At 36.9% G+C, this 16355-nt stretch overlaps 1 protein-coding gene across 42 annotated transcripts in view; it reads left to right on the top strand.

Annotated features, from left to right (window-relative positions):
* Positions 1 to 2542: 2542 nt before the first annotated feature.
* The window catches only part of nrxn1a (neurexin 1a), a 158117-nt gene continuing 144304 nt past the window's right edge, over positions 2543 to 16355 (top strand). For 10 of the 42 annotated variants that reach the window (XM_083556400.1, XM_083556423.1, XM_083556421.1 and 7 more), the window contains exons 1-4: positions 2672 to 3093; positions 6416 to 7680; positions 13447 to 13464; positions 14722 to 14751. In XM_083556400.1, coding sequence (XP_083412526.1) covers positions 6969 to 7680; positions 13447 to 13464; positions 14722 to 14751 — 760 coding nt within the window. In that variant the 5' untranslated portion in view covers positions 2672 to 3093; positions 6416 to 6968. Of the gene's footprint in view, positions 3094 to 6415; positions 7681 to 13446; positions 13465 to 14721; positions 14758 to 16355 lie in introns of all 42 variants that reach the window. The other 32 variants (XM_083556415.1, XM_083556404.1, XM_083556402.1 and 29 more) reach the window with 10 other exon arrangements.

Below are 16355 nucleotides of genomic sequence, written 5' to 3'. Positions count from 1 at the left end.
TCTATTACTGGACTGTCCAAGCTTTTTACTTTTCAATTTGTTTTATTGCTGGTTCCTAAAGGCTCAATTCAAGAGTGCTCGCTGACTATGGTTCCTGGAGCATGATCAAATTCTTCTACCAATATACCCTGTAATAATGTTTATGCCTCTAAACCCTCTTTTCAAGTGAAAATCCTGGTTAAAGCCTCTGAGTCTGGAACTGATTATTGGAATTGAGATGTGTAGTAGTGAGAAATTCATTCATCGTCAGGATCCAGCTCATTCTGTTCACACATGTGGGGAAACACTTGGCATAGGGTGGGATCTTTAGGATTAGAGACATGTATTCACATTTAGCTTTTAACTCATTTAACATGCAATTTGCCCATCCATCTATTTACATATTTTCAAGAAATTCTCACAGAGACTGACCAGAAATACTTGGTGTGTTTGAAGTAAAGATATTAAAAAAATAATATATAGGCAAAAAACAATCCCAAATCTGGTTCTACTTTTAATCTAAAGCGTTTGTAATCTGTCTTCCATTAAGCATCGTGATTTTGTTGCAAATCCAGAAACAAATGATTAGTGCAATTATATTTGCACAAGACAAGGCATGAATTGCAAACAAAGAGGGCATGTCTTGGAATGAAACATTGTTTCCAGAGATAATTAAACAGCAGGGATATGGCAGGGCTGTCTGCAGAGATGTTTGTCTAGGCGTCATGCTTTTATAATTATCAAACCTTTTAAGGATTCTCTCTCATGTATGTTGTGATGCTCAGATCCAGAAACACTGCAAAGCACTGGCAGCATAACAGAAGAAAGACAACTTGCCAGGGTGAAACTAGACTTCTATTATAAGGTAATAATATTTTCAGAAAGTTTTTTTTTTTACTGGTTAAAGTTTAGGCAACAAAAAAACAAAATAAAAATATTGACTGGACAAATATGTACTAGTAAGCCTGGTTTCTTATTCTTCCTGGTCTTCTTATTCTTTTCTTCCTCCCTTCTATATTCTCTGGGTCTCATGGCTAGAATCAGAACAATGGCAACTAATAGCAAAACCAGCAAATTGGAGCCTGCAGGCACATTTAAACAGCTGAGTAAACCAACTGACTCTGATAATAGAGCCTGCTGTTTCTAAAGGACATAAGAGACATTTTTTTTTCTTTGAAGACAAAGGTATGTAACTAAGCTTGTTTGACCAAGTGGATTATATTTACAAATTTGAAACAGTTGCTTTCATTAACTATTCTTCTTCTATACATCAATTCATTTCAACCAGTCAGATTACACTTTATTTCCCATGTGTACTGTCACAGACTCTTGGCACAAAATTTTATTAGAATCGATAATGGTTGTCAAATTACATAAGAAAAAAATGATCAAGATTTACTATTACTATAATATTGTATTTATTCGACATGCATGTACTATTTCAAAAACCAGAAATATTTCTGATACCTGTCAGATAAAATTCATTTAGAATAATTTCTGAAAACATAAAATGTTATTATGTTTTACTCTTACAGCCCTTTTAACATGAAAGTTGGTTTTGTCTTTATAGAAATAACAAAATCCTAAAGCAAAACAAAATTAACCAGGACATGAGTCCTGAGTTTATAAGTTATTTTCTTCCTTACTTTTTCCAGAGATACCATTTGACCCTGAACCCTGAACTCTTCTGCTCTTTGGACCTGCTATATCAATCCTGTTGTCCCATTCCAGAATGGAGTTCTCATTACTTGGAAACCACTTGTTGACCCTACATGGGTACGTAAAGGTAAATAAGATGTGGGTGGTGCCAAGGAAATTGATCTGATAGCTATGAAGATAGCTTTAGAACTGCAAAAAAAAAAATACAAACTGCCACTAATGTCTCCATCAGTAAACAGTGGATAACTCCAATAAAACAAACTACATCATAAAACTATAATGAACTTCTTGGTTACACAAATGCATATTTCCACCATATAGTGCACAGCTATACAGTGTAATTATTCATATCAGCACTATTCTGGATCACTCATGAAAATGGGTTCCATTTTTTATTCTGGTTCCTTTTACAGTTTCTCCATCATAGCATCCTAGGGAGTTTTTTCTTGCCACAGTTGTTCTGTGCTTGTTTGTTAGAGAAAACATTATAGGGATACATTTATAAATGTATCCTGACAACTTCTTTGTAACAATGTCCATATGTAAGATAAAAAATATATAATTTTATTGAATTGATGCACCATAAAGCATGTATTAATATGTAAAAAAGGGAGATGAATAGTTGCTCCAGTGACAGTCAGGTCTACCCTGCGTAATGACCTCAATTGATTGTACTAAATCATTTTTAATGCTTTACTATGCCAGACATTTAGTTGCATATCATGACAGCTCCTGTACAGACCCCCTAATTACACTCACCATGCCTTGTATTGTTCACTACTTTATTCAAGTATTATCGTTTTGTTTTGTTCTCTCTCTCTACACACCGATTCATTGTCTTGGTTCTGCAAACAAAATAAATAAATACATTAATAAATAAATTAATAAATAAATAAATCGCAGTGATGAAGCACTGGACACGCCTGAGCTGGTAGACAATGTTCTCGGTGCTGCCGCTTTCCATGGTGCTGCAGCAACCACGCCCCTCCCAGCTCTCCGACCCCGCCCACCTCCATCAGAACGCTAATGGAGCAGATCACGTGACTGCATGTCTCCGGGTGCTGACGGTCCTGGCGAAGCTCGGCTGAGAAAACACCTCGACCGCAAAACACACCGAGAGCGCGCTTCTCTTTTCCTTACATCCATACGAAGCGTTCATACATTTTTTGGTACAATTCGGGCTGGTGGAATGAATTGTTCTGGACTCGAATTCAATGCGGTATTATTGGCTCTAAATTTCTGAATCCATCTGCACTTTTAGGGGGATCCGCATACACATATTGTGCGTCTCTGATTTCTTTCTTTTCTTTCCGTTCTGTTGCTGTGGTATTTTTCTGGCAAGTAAAAATATATTTATATGCAAATAAAAAAAAAATCTGAATTGATGCGGAAATCATCACTGTTCGTCGGTGAAGCTGGTCGATCAGAGGAGCACAGGATGGACTCTGTCACAAGGTAACGCGCACTCGTGTTGGATTTGGGTTCAGCTTGTGTGCAGTTGTTTTTGTGTAGCACTGTGAAGAAATCCCGTCATCCAGCACAATGCATGACTGATCCGTGTGCAGGGCTGTGTTTCATGAGCTGCTATAGATTGGAGTCGAATCTTTACTTTACAATTGGTTTTTTTTAACAGCCGACATGTGTAATTCTGCGCATTAATTGACGAAGCCATATATCTTCTGTGGGCTCCATAATTTATTCGCCTATCTAAAGTACAGCATCAGCTCACAGACAGTGGCAGGCTGAGAGAGTCAGGGTCTCTCTCTCTCTCTCTCTCTCTCTCTCTCTCTCTCTCTCTCTCTCTTCATTAGAGATGTAGATGTGACTAATGCACAGGGGCAGGAATCTAAATCAAACCATTTCACTTTCGGAATCAGAATCTTCTTCGAGCCAAATGTGATAGATTTTATATATATATATATATATATATATATATATATATATATATATATATATATATATATATATATATATATATATATATATGTGTGTGTGTGTGTGTGTGTGTGTGTGTGTGTGTGTGTGTGTGTGTGTGTGTGTAGGTGCTACATAATGTAAGCATGACGCAATTCGGCATTTTCTTTTTTTTTTTTTTTTTTAAAGATCACGTGCATTTCCGTTTTGAGTAATCTAATCGGATATATTGTAGCCTACACATGTAGGTGCCAGTGCATGGAGCATTACTGTTATTTTCAGCAGAGTTAAAGCGTCTCGTGCGTGAATACTGTATGTTTTATGAAGTCTATCGGAAAGACTGCCCTCTGATCTCGCTAAACAGCCGCGGTGTAAAACCTCAAACGGAAATTAAAGTGTGGACTGATTGGCTGGAAGGCGATGATGGACAGCCCGAGGGCAGGACAGCATGCGGTGCCGTTATGCGGGACTTAAACCGGGAGACACACGCGCATGCACGCGCACGCGCGCGCACGTGTGTTATGTCCAAAAGGTCGATATAGCTTTCACCGTAGTCTCCGTCCACCAGGCCAACAGTCCAAAATGAAAAGTGATTAAAAGCAGCTCGTGTAATCAGGATCTCTATTCCACACTAAATAGCAGGCAATACAGTGCACCACTAGAGGTTACCATAGTTACCAGAGGTGGCGTACTGTTTTCTAACCTACTACTTAGACAATATGTTTTTTCCCAGCTTTGAGTTATGTGAAAACGTTTTCTTACAATAAAAAGTGTGAGGGGGGAGTGTGTAAAAAGTGTGAGGGGGGAAGTTAAAGGTGATGCAGAAACCTGGTGATTCAGCAACCTAAGCAACCTGTAACACAAAGCCCCTGGAGTTTACCAGCCTTTCTTCTAAAAGAGAGAGAGATGTTGAGAAAGCAAGAGAGACACAAATAGAAAAAAAGAGAGAAAGATTAGAGAGGGAAAAAGCACGAGAGAGCGAGAGCAAGAGTAAGAGAATACGTAGCAGTGACGCATTTGGAATCTCTCATTTTGTGGCAAAAGGGAAATTGCATGACAAGCTGACACATTTGTCCCCATTTTTTTTTAAACCTTTTGCAGTATTCACATTTACAAATCATTTAAAGGTCAAACAGATTAAACACATTTGATAGGCTATGTCGATATGGCCTATATTCAATAATGTTGATTATGATTATCTTATGTTTATCTATTTCATGTAGACAAATGCACATATTTTGCATACATACAGAAAATCCTGTAAATTGTCTAGAAAATGTTCACTGTAAAAATAAAATTCATAAATTTAATTAACACCCTTTAAAATCAAGTCTGAAAAACAATTCAGATTCATATCAAAGGGACTAAACAGTTATGTGTAAGTTGTAAAAAACAAACAAAACAAAAAAAACAGGAACAATAATAATAATAATAATTGCAGTGCATAGGTTTTGTAAAAAAGTCATTGTTAAATTGAACCTTTTGGATTTTTTTTTTTTAACTGAACTTTTTGGATTTTTAATTTTTTTTTTACTACACATTGTACATATATATATATATATATATATATATATATATATATATATATATATATATATATATAGTCTCTACATATATTTGAGAACACCTCTTGAGTAAACAGCATTGTTATTTTTACATTTTAACCACAAAGTTGAAATTTGAGAAAATGAATCAGTCCAAATACCAAATGAATAACCAAATGTGCTAGACTATATACTACTCAAATGCATCCTGTACACTATATGGTTTATATTGGGGCAGAATGGGGCAAACACTGCATTAGATATGCTTTCATAAATAATTTTACTGTCAGATAAGACATAACAGAGTATAGTAAAAAAAAAAAGTTGTCTTATGCAGTCTTTAAAAAACAGTATAATACTGTATAACCTGAGAACGTAGAGCAGGGGTCTCCAATCTTTTCCAGAAAGGGCCGGTGTGGGTGCAGGTTTTTATTCCAACCAAGCAAGTCCACACCAAATTCTACCTGTTCAAATCTAATGATCTTCATTTTCAATGACTATCAGGTGTGACCATTGATTGGTTGGAATGAAAACCTGCACCCACACTGGCCCTTTCTGGAAAAGATTGGAGACCCCTGACGTAGAGTGTAGACTGTAGGTTATTGACTGTAGGATAAAGACTTTGGGATGTTAAATGTGAGACATAGACAATGTTGTATAGACCATAGGTTATAGATTGTAGAGTATGGACATGGCAATATATACCAGGGGGTATAGAATTTGGAATAGGCTATGAGTGTATATTGTTATTTAGAGACTGTAAGATATACACTGTGGAACATAAGACAATGGGAAATAGGTGAGCAGGTGTAGATCTTGTAATATAAACTATTATCCAGACTATGGAGTGTAGATTATGGAGTATAAATTCTTAAGTATAGGTTTTGGAGAGTATGAACTAAAGAAAGAAGAGTCTTGCGCAGTATATACTATTGCAGTATATACTATTAAAAGGTGAAATGTGTTTTTAGATTGGGGGTCTATATTGTGATATGAAGATGGTGTAGATAATGTAGTAAATAATATAGGGTATAGACTCTAGTATATGTACAGTTTAGGACATAAACCCAGCAGCCTTAGTTGCCACTATACTTTAACGTGTTAACATTTCTTTAGCTATCGATACACATTTCAATTATTTATAGCACACATCTTTTGTTTATAATATAAATGATTTTAGCTCATTATTTAATCACTGTTAGACATGTCATTGTTTGATTGCAAGTATTTATTGTAGCTCCATCATATATGTGTTATAAACATTCTTTGCTTTAAATTTAAGAATTAATTTTAAGAAGATTGTTTCTGATTCTTTTCAGATTGCGGATCAGTATGACATACTGGATGTGATTAGAGCGATTGTGAGCACTGAAGGCCCTACAGGGGCCTGCATATTAACCTCAATTTGAGAAATTTCTATTTTTTTGTCTACATGACACTTGGCCAACACAATGACTATTAATTAATCTGTTTATGTGACCCATGGTGGCCTAATTTACTCGAAGGCATCCTGTATATATGTGACTTTATGTGATGGATACCTTGACAAATTCCTTGAATGTCCCACTACCAAACGTTTATATTCCACTGGAAAAAAGTTAAATCTGCCTTTATTGTAGTAGACTTATTTAGGATTACTAGTAAAATATTCATTGAATTGAATACATTGACTAATACAGAAGCTATACGCTGTCTACAGTAATTACAATTAGGCCATAACCCAGGCCTTCTCTTGTTTTGAGAACGATGAGTAAAGGAGAATTAGCCCGGATTTATAGCTGTCACAGAGAACCCATTTCTGTTTTAAAACTGTAAAGCTAAAATTAATTATATACCATTTTAGATTAGTCTTATCACTTTTTTGAATTCACCATGAGCTTCTCTATGCGCAGCGGTGTGCACATAATTTGGATAGGCCTACTGGTTTGTTGCTTGGTTGACATAGGGGCTAGTATGGAGTTCACTGGTGCCGAAGGTCAGTGGGCGAGGTTTCCAATGTGGAATGCTTGCTGTGAAAGCGAGATGAGTTTCAACATGAAAACAAAAAGCTCACATGGACTTTTAGTATACTTTGACGACGAGGGATTCTGTGACTTCTTGGAACTTCTGCTCCATAACGGTAGACTCAGTCTTCGTTTCTCGATCTTCTGTGCCGAGCCTGCCACTGTACTGTCCGATACTGCGGTCAATGACAGCCGTTGGCATGCAGTCACGGTGCGCAGGAATTTCAAAAACACCACTTTAATTGTGGATGAAGAAATCAAGTGGGTGGAAGTGAAGTCAAAACGAAGGGACATGACTGTTTTCAGTCATTTATTCCTAGGGGGGATACCTCCCGAACTGCGATCGGTAGCCCTGCGGCTCACATCTGCGTCCATCAAAGACCAGGTTCCGTACAAAGGATGGATAACCAATTTGAAGGTGAACGCCTCGGAGCCGACGATGATTGGTAGTGAGGGGATCAACAGCGACATTTGTGAAGCAGACCATGTTTGCCTAAATGGCGGAGTCTGCAGCATCGTCAACGACGAACCCATCTGTGACTGCTCTGAAACAGGATTCCAGGGGAAAGACTGCAGTGAAGGTAAGAGCCATTGTTTTATTGTAGATATGTCTTTTGTCCTCCCTCTCCCAACATGGCCTTTTCCTTGATTTTTTATTTTGAATACATTTGCACTAGTACCTCTGACAGAAGTGCATGCTACATCATGTTTGTTTCAGGCCTCCACTGTGGCTATTGGTCATGTTACATCACATGTTTAGATTAGCACTAAAGGCCATTGTTAAGAGTAACAAGCATTTCCATTGCAGCGTGTTCATACTTCTTAATAGTATATAATTGATTGCCATAGATAAAACTCATCCAAATGTAATACATTTCTCACACAGATCTGGTATATTATTGAATGAATGCAGCATAATGTGTGGACCTAAAAAGGCACAATATCTGACAGATGCCATCGAATTAATAGTGAGTTGTTTTGTGTAGGAAATATGAAGATACACTGGGTATAATCCCTCAGGCTCACACACAATAGTGAGCATTTGTTACTTGTAATGTACATAAATCCCAGGAAGTGTGTATGGAGTAAAATGATTGAAGTAGTGTATATGGAATTGTTGAAAAGATTGGGATTAATATTGTGGTTAATGTTTTTGTAGACATTCAATTGTTTTCAAGATGTTCTGGATTGCGTGCAGCTATCTTCCCTCTTTGACATCTGATTACACTGTTCTCGTTTTGATTTTGGGCAATCTGCTCTTTTGATGGTTTCCATGTCTGTTGTGTCTCAGCCTTACATGTCATGTTGCCAAGGCAACTACATGACCACAGAGTAAATTTTGGCCTAGTAAACTAGAATGTTTAATTAATCTTTTTTACATCCAATTCGATGAGGATCGTTCTGTGAAAATTAAAGTACAATTTGGTGTTGCTGAAAAAGGCTATTTTGAGCTCTCAACATGGTGTTGGATCTTCATCAGCATAATAAAGAGAGCATGTGCTGGTGTTAGAGAAATCTTGAGTACCACACTGTGTCACACAATGTGGGATGACACATAAGCATTTTGTAGACCTAACAGTAGCTACCTCAAGGCTGACAGTATAGTCGAATTTCATGATTCACAAAATAATTCAATGTTCCGTCTCGGTTATTGAGACACAGCATTCCGGCTTTGCGTAATGCAAAGAGAAATCAATATGGCTGACAATAGTATGGCTGCTTTTAGTCCTGAATGAGTAAGTATGACTGAATCACCATTAGAAGAGGGTGATAATTTCATTTAAGAGATATTTCACTGTTATTAAGCTATGTTTGAAAGCTTCAAATTGAAATGCAAATGCCTTTAGTAAATGGCACACCCAGAGCTCTCAGAATATTAGTGTCATACCTCATTACAGATTGAAAGATTGGCTTGGATGATGCCAAAGATGTACAATAATAGTATCAACTTTTCTTTCATCTTGCGCAAGGATGAATAGGAATGAACCTCGCTATTGATAGCATACTTTTAAGGCTATAAAAAAAGAACCGAAATACATTATGTCTAGTGACAAATATGCGGGAGTAAATCATTCATTAAATGACTCCATGTCTTTTAACGCATCTTTAGTCTTATTCTGTCCTTCCTCTGGTTATAAATTATTGATGCATAGGCTTTGAGCTGAGGGAGAAGCAGGAAAGAGCCTCCGTTTCCTCCACCTCGTATGGAGTAATGATGGTTTTCACCCTTATGGTCAAAGGCATCTGTCAGAGGCCACCAGCAGGATTGGACGTTTTTGTAAACTGTTGTAAAATGGGTGGTGTGTAGATTTATTGTTTTTTATTCTCAATGTACAAATGCTCAGTCATTCTCTCGACAGGCAGTTGTGGTAATGATATTCTTTAGCGAGGCAAGTGTTGGGCTCTCAGTGGGAGAGACGGCCCACACTGCAGAGAATAACAGTACTACACTTAATAAGATATTTCTGGCGCTGCTGGGAACACTGGGAACACAGGGTTTATTAGGACATTTATTTATCATTAAGGACTATTATTTATTCATTCATTTACATTTTCTAATTTTTCCAAAAGCAATAGCCATAATTATATGCATTTATAAGAGCCTACCCATATATTCAAGTGTGTTTAAGAAGACTGTTATAAAAGTGGAGTTCACCAGAGATTAGTTATACAGGCAGCAGTTTGATAATCCTGTTCTTGTCTGCTTTGTTAAACATCTTGATAGTTTTACAGATTGAAAGTGTTCAGAGAGGCAATATGGTACATTTCAGGGCTAGAGGAGGTCTGTTATTTATAATTGTTTTAGAACTGGAACAGTTGTGCACTTGTGCAATGAGACCAGCACAATTTAAGGGTTATTTCACTTTGCATATCAAAACGATTTGAGGTATCTCTTGCCAAGATTTTTGACATCTCTCAAGTAAAGAGATGTCAAGTGCACAAGCACTGAATGTATTCCCTGACTTAATCATAGTGGTTAGATTTATTTATTTGCCTAACATTTATATGCAACTCCAAATCAGCTGAGAATTTAGGGGTCAAAAGCCTTGCTCTCAGACACAACTGTGAGCCAAATGGTGGTGCTGGAATTTGAACTCACAACCTTTTCAAAGTCCAAAGCCTTCACCATTAGTCTGCTCAGTGTGCAGTGGAATAAACATTGCCGAATAAACATTTATATACTCAGATCCTCTTTACTTGAGTATCGGGGTATCGGAGTATATACATGTTTATTCGAGCAATGTTTATACGAAAAGGTTGTGAGGTCAAATTCCAGCACCACCATGTGGCTCACAGTTGCTCAGTGAGCAGTGTAGTAAACACTGCCGAACAAACATTTATATACTCAGATCCTCCTTGCACTCAAGTAAAGATAGTACACATCAACATCTGGTTTGCTCTACATAAAGGCACCTGCGAAATGCTGTAAATGTAATTTTAGAGTTGAATTCAATAGTAATAGAATTTAATTACCTATTATTATTATTATTATTATTATTATTATTATTATTATTATTATTATTATTATTGCAATAAACCCAATCAAAAGATAAGTTAGATTAATTTTTATCTGCTGACTACAGTGATTTACTGTGCAACTTTATTTATATATTTATGGCTAACCTTCAGCCCTCAAGATTACTTAAAGTCATCCCTCCATAATCTTTGGTGATAAGTTATACAGACAGATATATTTAGCAGATAGAGATTTCTCTAAAGTTGGTATCTATAGCACACAGACTAAGCCCTCTAATCTCTTGGTGATTCTGAATAAGGGTATTAAAGAACATGTTATGTACCACTTAACATGAAGGATACATAGCATTGGATTAGTTGATAGATGAAAATAGCTATCAACAAAGTATAAGAAAGGCTTCACATTTAGCATATTTTTAGATAAGTTGTTGTTGTCATAGATGTATTGTAGTTTTTGATACTATGGTATATGAATATACTTTTTTATGGTTGTCATTACTTGAAGTAGTTGCATTAGCTTAAATGATGATCACTGGGCTTCCACTTTTGCTCTAAGTGACTAATAATTTAGCTAAGCTTATGAGGGTTATGAGTTTAGCTAAAGGATCAAACAGCTTGGTGAAAACAAGTTTCAAACCTACAAAATTCTGTTCAGCAGTTTAGAGCTGTGTCCACTGATCCAACAATTGAAGTATAGTAACAGTTATTACAGTAACAGAATGTTTTGCCTTTAGGGGGCTACATACTGTTGGTATGCACTATTTGCTTAAGAATAACAAACTCTGACAGGCTGAAGACACACACATATTCAAGAAGCTGTAATTGTGCTATTCCTCCATGCGTCACATAGCGTTTGCAACATTCCTGCTCAAACCCACACTGGAGCCACTGTATATGTTTGTGCTCGCTGTGTGTAAATCATGTCCTTCACCTTAAAGTCACAACACTTTGCATGGACAGGACTCAAAACAGGCTGTCAGATGGATGAGAGACAAGTCTCTGGCTCTGTTTGCTCTACTAGAGTAAAGCTACATAATTCTTACATGCTAGTCAAGCCAGCATAGACCTCAGAGAAAGTCTCAGAGCTTCTTTCATAGTGAAAATACAATTAGCAGAATTAGCAACATACTATGCACTATAGACTTCTACTGTAATAGAGATAATGGCCCCATTTACGTAGTAGTGCTCAAGGAAGAGGGTGGATGTGAACATAAAATCAATACTGCACACTGTAAAGGATGATTTAAGGATGATAGTTGTAGTAGATTTTTTTTTCCACAGAAATTTGAATGCAAAAAAAAAAAAAATTACGATATTGCTGGTGAATAAAGATACAGTATTTCTATTATTCAAAATAATTTGTCAAAAGAGAACACAGTAGGAGTAGGTCTGCAAAAACATATTGCCATCCTGCACTGCAGCACTTAAACAACTTTGTTTTCCTTTTGTCATTATTTATGCCATGGCACCTTTTCCGTTCTTGATTATTCATTCATCCATCAGCGTTTTTGTTCTAGTGGCAGTTGTGGTGCATGCAATTTGTATTTGGTCGAGCGGAGCAGACTGCGGCGGTAAGTCTTGGGTCATTGTTCCCCGTCAAGATGCAAAACAACAGAGGTAGGCCTGGATGCTTTCAAAACACTATAAGATAGATGTGGCATTTTAGGGAGACTTGGATCACAGGGGCTGCCCAGAAACAGGCTGACCCAAGGAAAGAGTGGTTTGTGTTGAATGAAAGCATGACTGTCTCTATTCTCAAGGTAATGTATTTTTCTTTAGAGAAAAAAAATGCAGTAAAATGTAGTTAGAAAACATAGTCATTAATGCTTGTGACTATATGGAATAATCCATCACAGTACAGGTACTGTACATTTTATTCTTACTGACCTGACCGAGCGATTTTGTTTTCTCTCGGTAGGCGTATGCTGCATCACCTGATTTCTTTAACCGTTGCATGGCTTTATACTAAGCGATTTCATCGGCAGGAATCACTTCGAAATATATTGCTTTTAAAATGACAGATTTGCCTTTAAACTTTATTTAATTATTTTCTTATTTATATTGAATAATAATCATGATTTACTTCATAAAAGTTGATTTCATGTGCTAAAGTAGCAATTAGAATGTTAGAGTACAACTTTTTGAACGAGTTCTGAAATATTACGAGTTAATCATCACACATTGATCATTCTCATTATGCTTCAAGGTTTTTAACTTCTTGCATGTTTGTGCATGCTCTCCGAAATACTGCAGATGCAATTCATGTTTAATTGGCATTAGAAAACTCTCATTCAATACGATTTTCTAGTAAAATTCTTTCAACCAGGAAGACTTAAGATAAGGCACGAGCTTGTTTTACATTCGATTGGATTTTTCGGTTTTTATTAAAACATAGAGCTTCATTTGGGTGAAAGCAGGACATATTCTGTTATTATGCACACATGGTGCAAAGAAAACGGAGCACAGTCCCTATCACTAATGGGGCCCAGCTGCTGAGGGGAGGAAGTATGGGAATAGAAAAAAGGACACACCAGGAAGAAGCAAGAGTCTTTCAACAGAAACTTTAATTGGGCATGCAATAAAAAAATACAAAAAAGTTTCCCTGGTTGAATGTTCATCAAGTTCAATACACTAATGACAGTTAAGAGCCTGGACCTTATTCAAAGCTAGAAACGGATGTTGGAAACTTTAGGGAAATGAAATCCTGTGGTTTATTCTACATTGCAGCATTCGTTTTGGCTTAGGCATTTGCGCAGGATGATAAGACGCATGTAGCTTTTGGTAGTCCTCAAGGTTGGACCACCTTTTAGCCTGCATGCCTCTTAATCAATGTCTTCCTCTTTCTCTCCACGCCTCGGCCGTTCCTCCAGAAGAGGTCTACGTTGGAGGTGGGTACACTTACACAATCCTTCTTTTTTCATTCTCAAGTCCCCTTTGCCATAAACCTCTCTCTATTTCCATATTTCAAACTGTTCTTCATGACATATGTTAAATATAATTGTTTTATCAAAATGGGGGCTCAAGACTGGTAAGTAAATACAGCGTTTGCCTGTTGGGTACTGGAACCATCTCTGAGGTTACTTAGAAGGTAAAAGGTATACATTTTTTTTTTCATCTTTAGCTTTATGTCCATTGCCACATTGTTTAAAAGCGTTGGTCAGAATGCCCAGGGATCAGCCTCTGTCCTGTGCCGTGTAACATTTGATGGGGAAAATGAGAGAAAATGAGTTGTGCTTGGGTATTCCAGCAAACTTCAAAGCTTCCTGCCTCTGTCTTCAGAGGTTAAATTTTTTTTCTGGTAGCTCTTAAACAGATTTGCACCTCTTAATGCATGCAATTGAAAATGTACACAGAATTTCACAGTTAGCAAAATGCTGTCAGTTTTCCTTAAAGTGTATCATGTGCTTCCGGGACAGAGGGTAAGTACTAGGGACGAATCATATTTATATTCCTAGCTTGTGGTTCAAATACACCGTTTAGAATGTAGACAGGTAAAAGATGTGCTCTATTGTAATTCATTTTTTGGAAGGTATTGAATCTTTTATGTATGTAGGAAAGGGCACGATTTACAGGTGATATTTTGTCAAAGATGAAATGGGAACTTCTGGTTTTCAATTCAGACGTAGATATTTTTCAACCAAGAGATTCATGTTTTTCAATCCTGCTGAAATAAAAGATCATTTTACTACTATGTTGAACACGTCATAGGAATGTTTAGGTCCTATTTAAATATGTATGAATATCTCCAGTTGTCTAGGCATGATAATATTGCTATTTGTCAAAATTGATATAATCAAATTTTCTGGGAAGGGTTGACTAGCTGGAGGGAATGTTTGATATATGAGAACAATAAAAATGATCATTTTATTGATTTGTCCCTTCAAATGTGACAGATAAAGCATCACAACCGTTGGGTTGAGAAAATGCTTTTTCTTTTTTTTTTTTTTTCCTTTCCCAACACACCCACTCTCCTCCTCACCTCCTTCCTCTCTCTTTCTCTCTCTCTCTCTCCTTAAAATTGTAACACACCCCGGGCCTTGCAGCACAGGCATCCTGCTTTCACAAGATGCCTGCATGTCAATGTGACAGAAAGCTTCCACATGATCCCGTTCTCTGTGCTGACTGTGCTCTTGTCTTCCCTTAAGGTCTTGCGCACCTGATGATGGGCGACCAAGGTATGAGTTTTATTTCTTTGTCCCCCCTTGTTGCTGCCATTACCCACCCTTTCCTCCATCCTTCCTCTGCCTCTCTCTCTTTCGCTCTTTCTGCTGATTCCTCCCCACATCGCGTCACTGCTGGTAGGGATTTACCGGGCCTGCTTTCTTTCCGGCTTGGCACTGACTCAATGGATGGTTTGGTCTTTTTACTTTATTTATTAATTTAATTCCTTTTTAATCCTCTTCTGTGGTATTTCTTTTTGTTTATTTATTTATATATGTTTATTTTTTTTTTCACTTTAAGTCATCTGCAACTGATTGCTGTTCCATTGTCGCTTGCCAACCTCCTTTTATTAAAGTGAGAAAAATAATGCTTTGAACGCATTGGTTGAGCTGGAGATTGAAGAGCATCTCTCGAGGGTTTGTTTGTTCTTTATAAATGTGCTGGCATGTATTCTCAAGATGCGAAGCAGGAAAGCATTAGCTCTCTGCTCAATATTCATGCTTTCCCTCCATCCCTCGCGCCATCATGTCTCGGCATGCTCCTCATCTGGAAGCTTCCGTCTCTTCTGCCTGCCTCCTCTCCTGTGCCCCTTAATGCATGGAGCAAGGTCATATGTTACCCTTTCATATCCTTTCTCTGAATCGTACATAAGTTCGTGACTCTTACAGTTGCTTCTTTCCTCTCCTTTGTATCGCCCCTGAATCTCTCTGGAATAACTCTTCACGGAACCATTATGTCAATATCCTAGGTAAAAGTAAAGGTACATAATGTTTTTATTCCTATAATATATTTCAGAGTATGATTAGCTGTTCATGTATATTCCTGTATCTGTGGCTTTATACATGCATCTACACTTTTTGTGTGTTTTTTATTTCTTTCTTTTTTTTTAATGGGTATTCTGAGTTGCTCTGATTTATTGTGTGATGTCGTGACAGTATGCTCAGTGGGCTGGAAGGTAGGTGTGTACTGCTGTGGAAAATTTCTGCCTGGATGCACAGGAAAATGCAAAAATGGGTATTCACTTAGCTTTAGTTTAGGGTGAGATCTGTCTCATTGAATAAAGATTATTGTAATAAACACAACTGACATACCATTAAGAGAAGCAAGTTTAAGTAGGGGAAATTTTGAAATTATATGATATATATTCAAAATTTGTATCTTTACCGATTTACTGAATGTCACCAAGTAATTAAAATGGTGATATACAGTATATGGTTTATAACAATATAATGCATGCATTATAGTTTAGCATGCATGCTTATTAAAAAGATGTTTTCTACATAAAACAGTATAATAATAATAATAATAATAATAATAATAATTATAATGATAATAATACAATTTAGTGCAAATAAAATTTGTAAGGAGGAGACTGAAACACATACTGCATCACTGTTTGTTTTCACTTCGTATGACCAGGTAAGAGCTTTACACTATTGGAAGATTTCACAGTAATCTCTCTGATTGCTATAGAACCCTTTTCTTTTCAAAATTGATTTAAAATGCACAGTTTATTTAGTGGTGCTATTTTTATCATGTGATAATGAGCTGCCATTTTGAAGAGCGTGCTCCTGCTGAGGTAAGTCACCACGTTACTGACCCTGCCACTCACACTTTT

The sequence above is a fragment of the Silurus aristotelis genome (assembly GCF_946808225.1).
Source record: "Silurus aristotelis genome assembly, chromosome: 12".
Taxonomy (NCBI): domain Eukaryota; kingdom Metazoa; phylum Chordata; class Actinopteri; order Siluriformes; family Siluridae; genus Silurus; species Silurus aristotelis.
The sequence above is the reverse complement of the archived record's forward strand: the minus strand, read 5'-3'. Positions and strand labels throughout refer to the sequence as shown.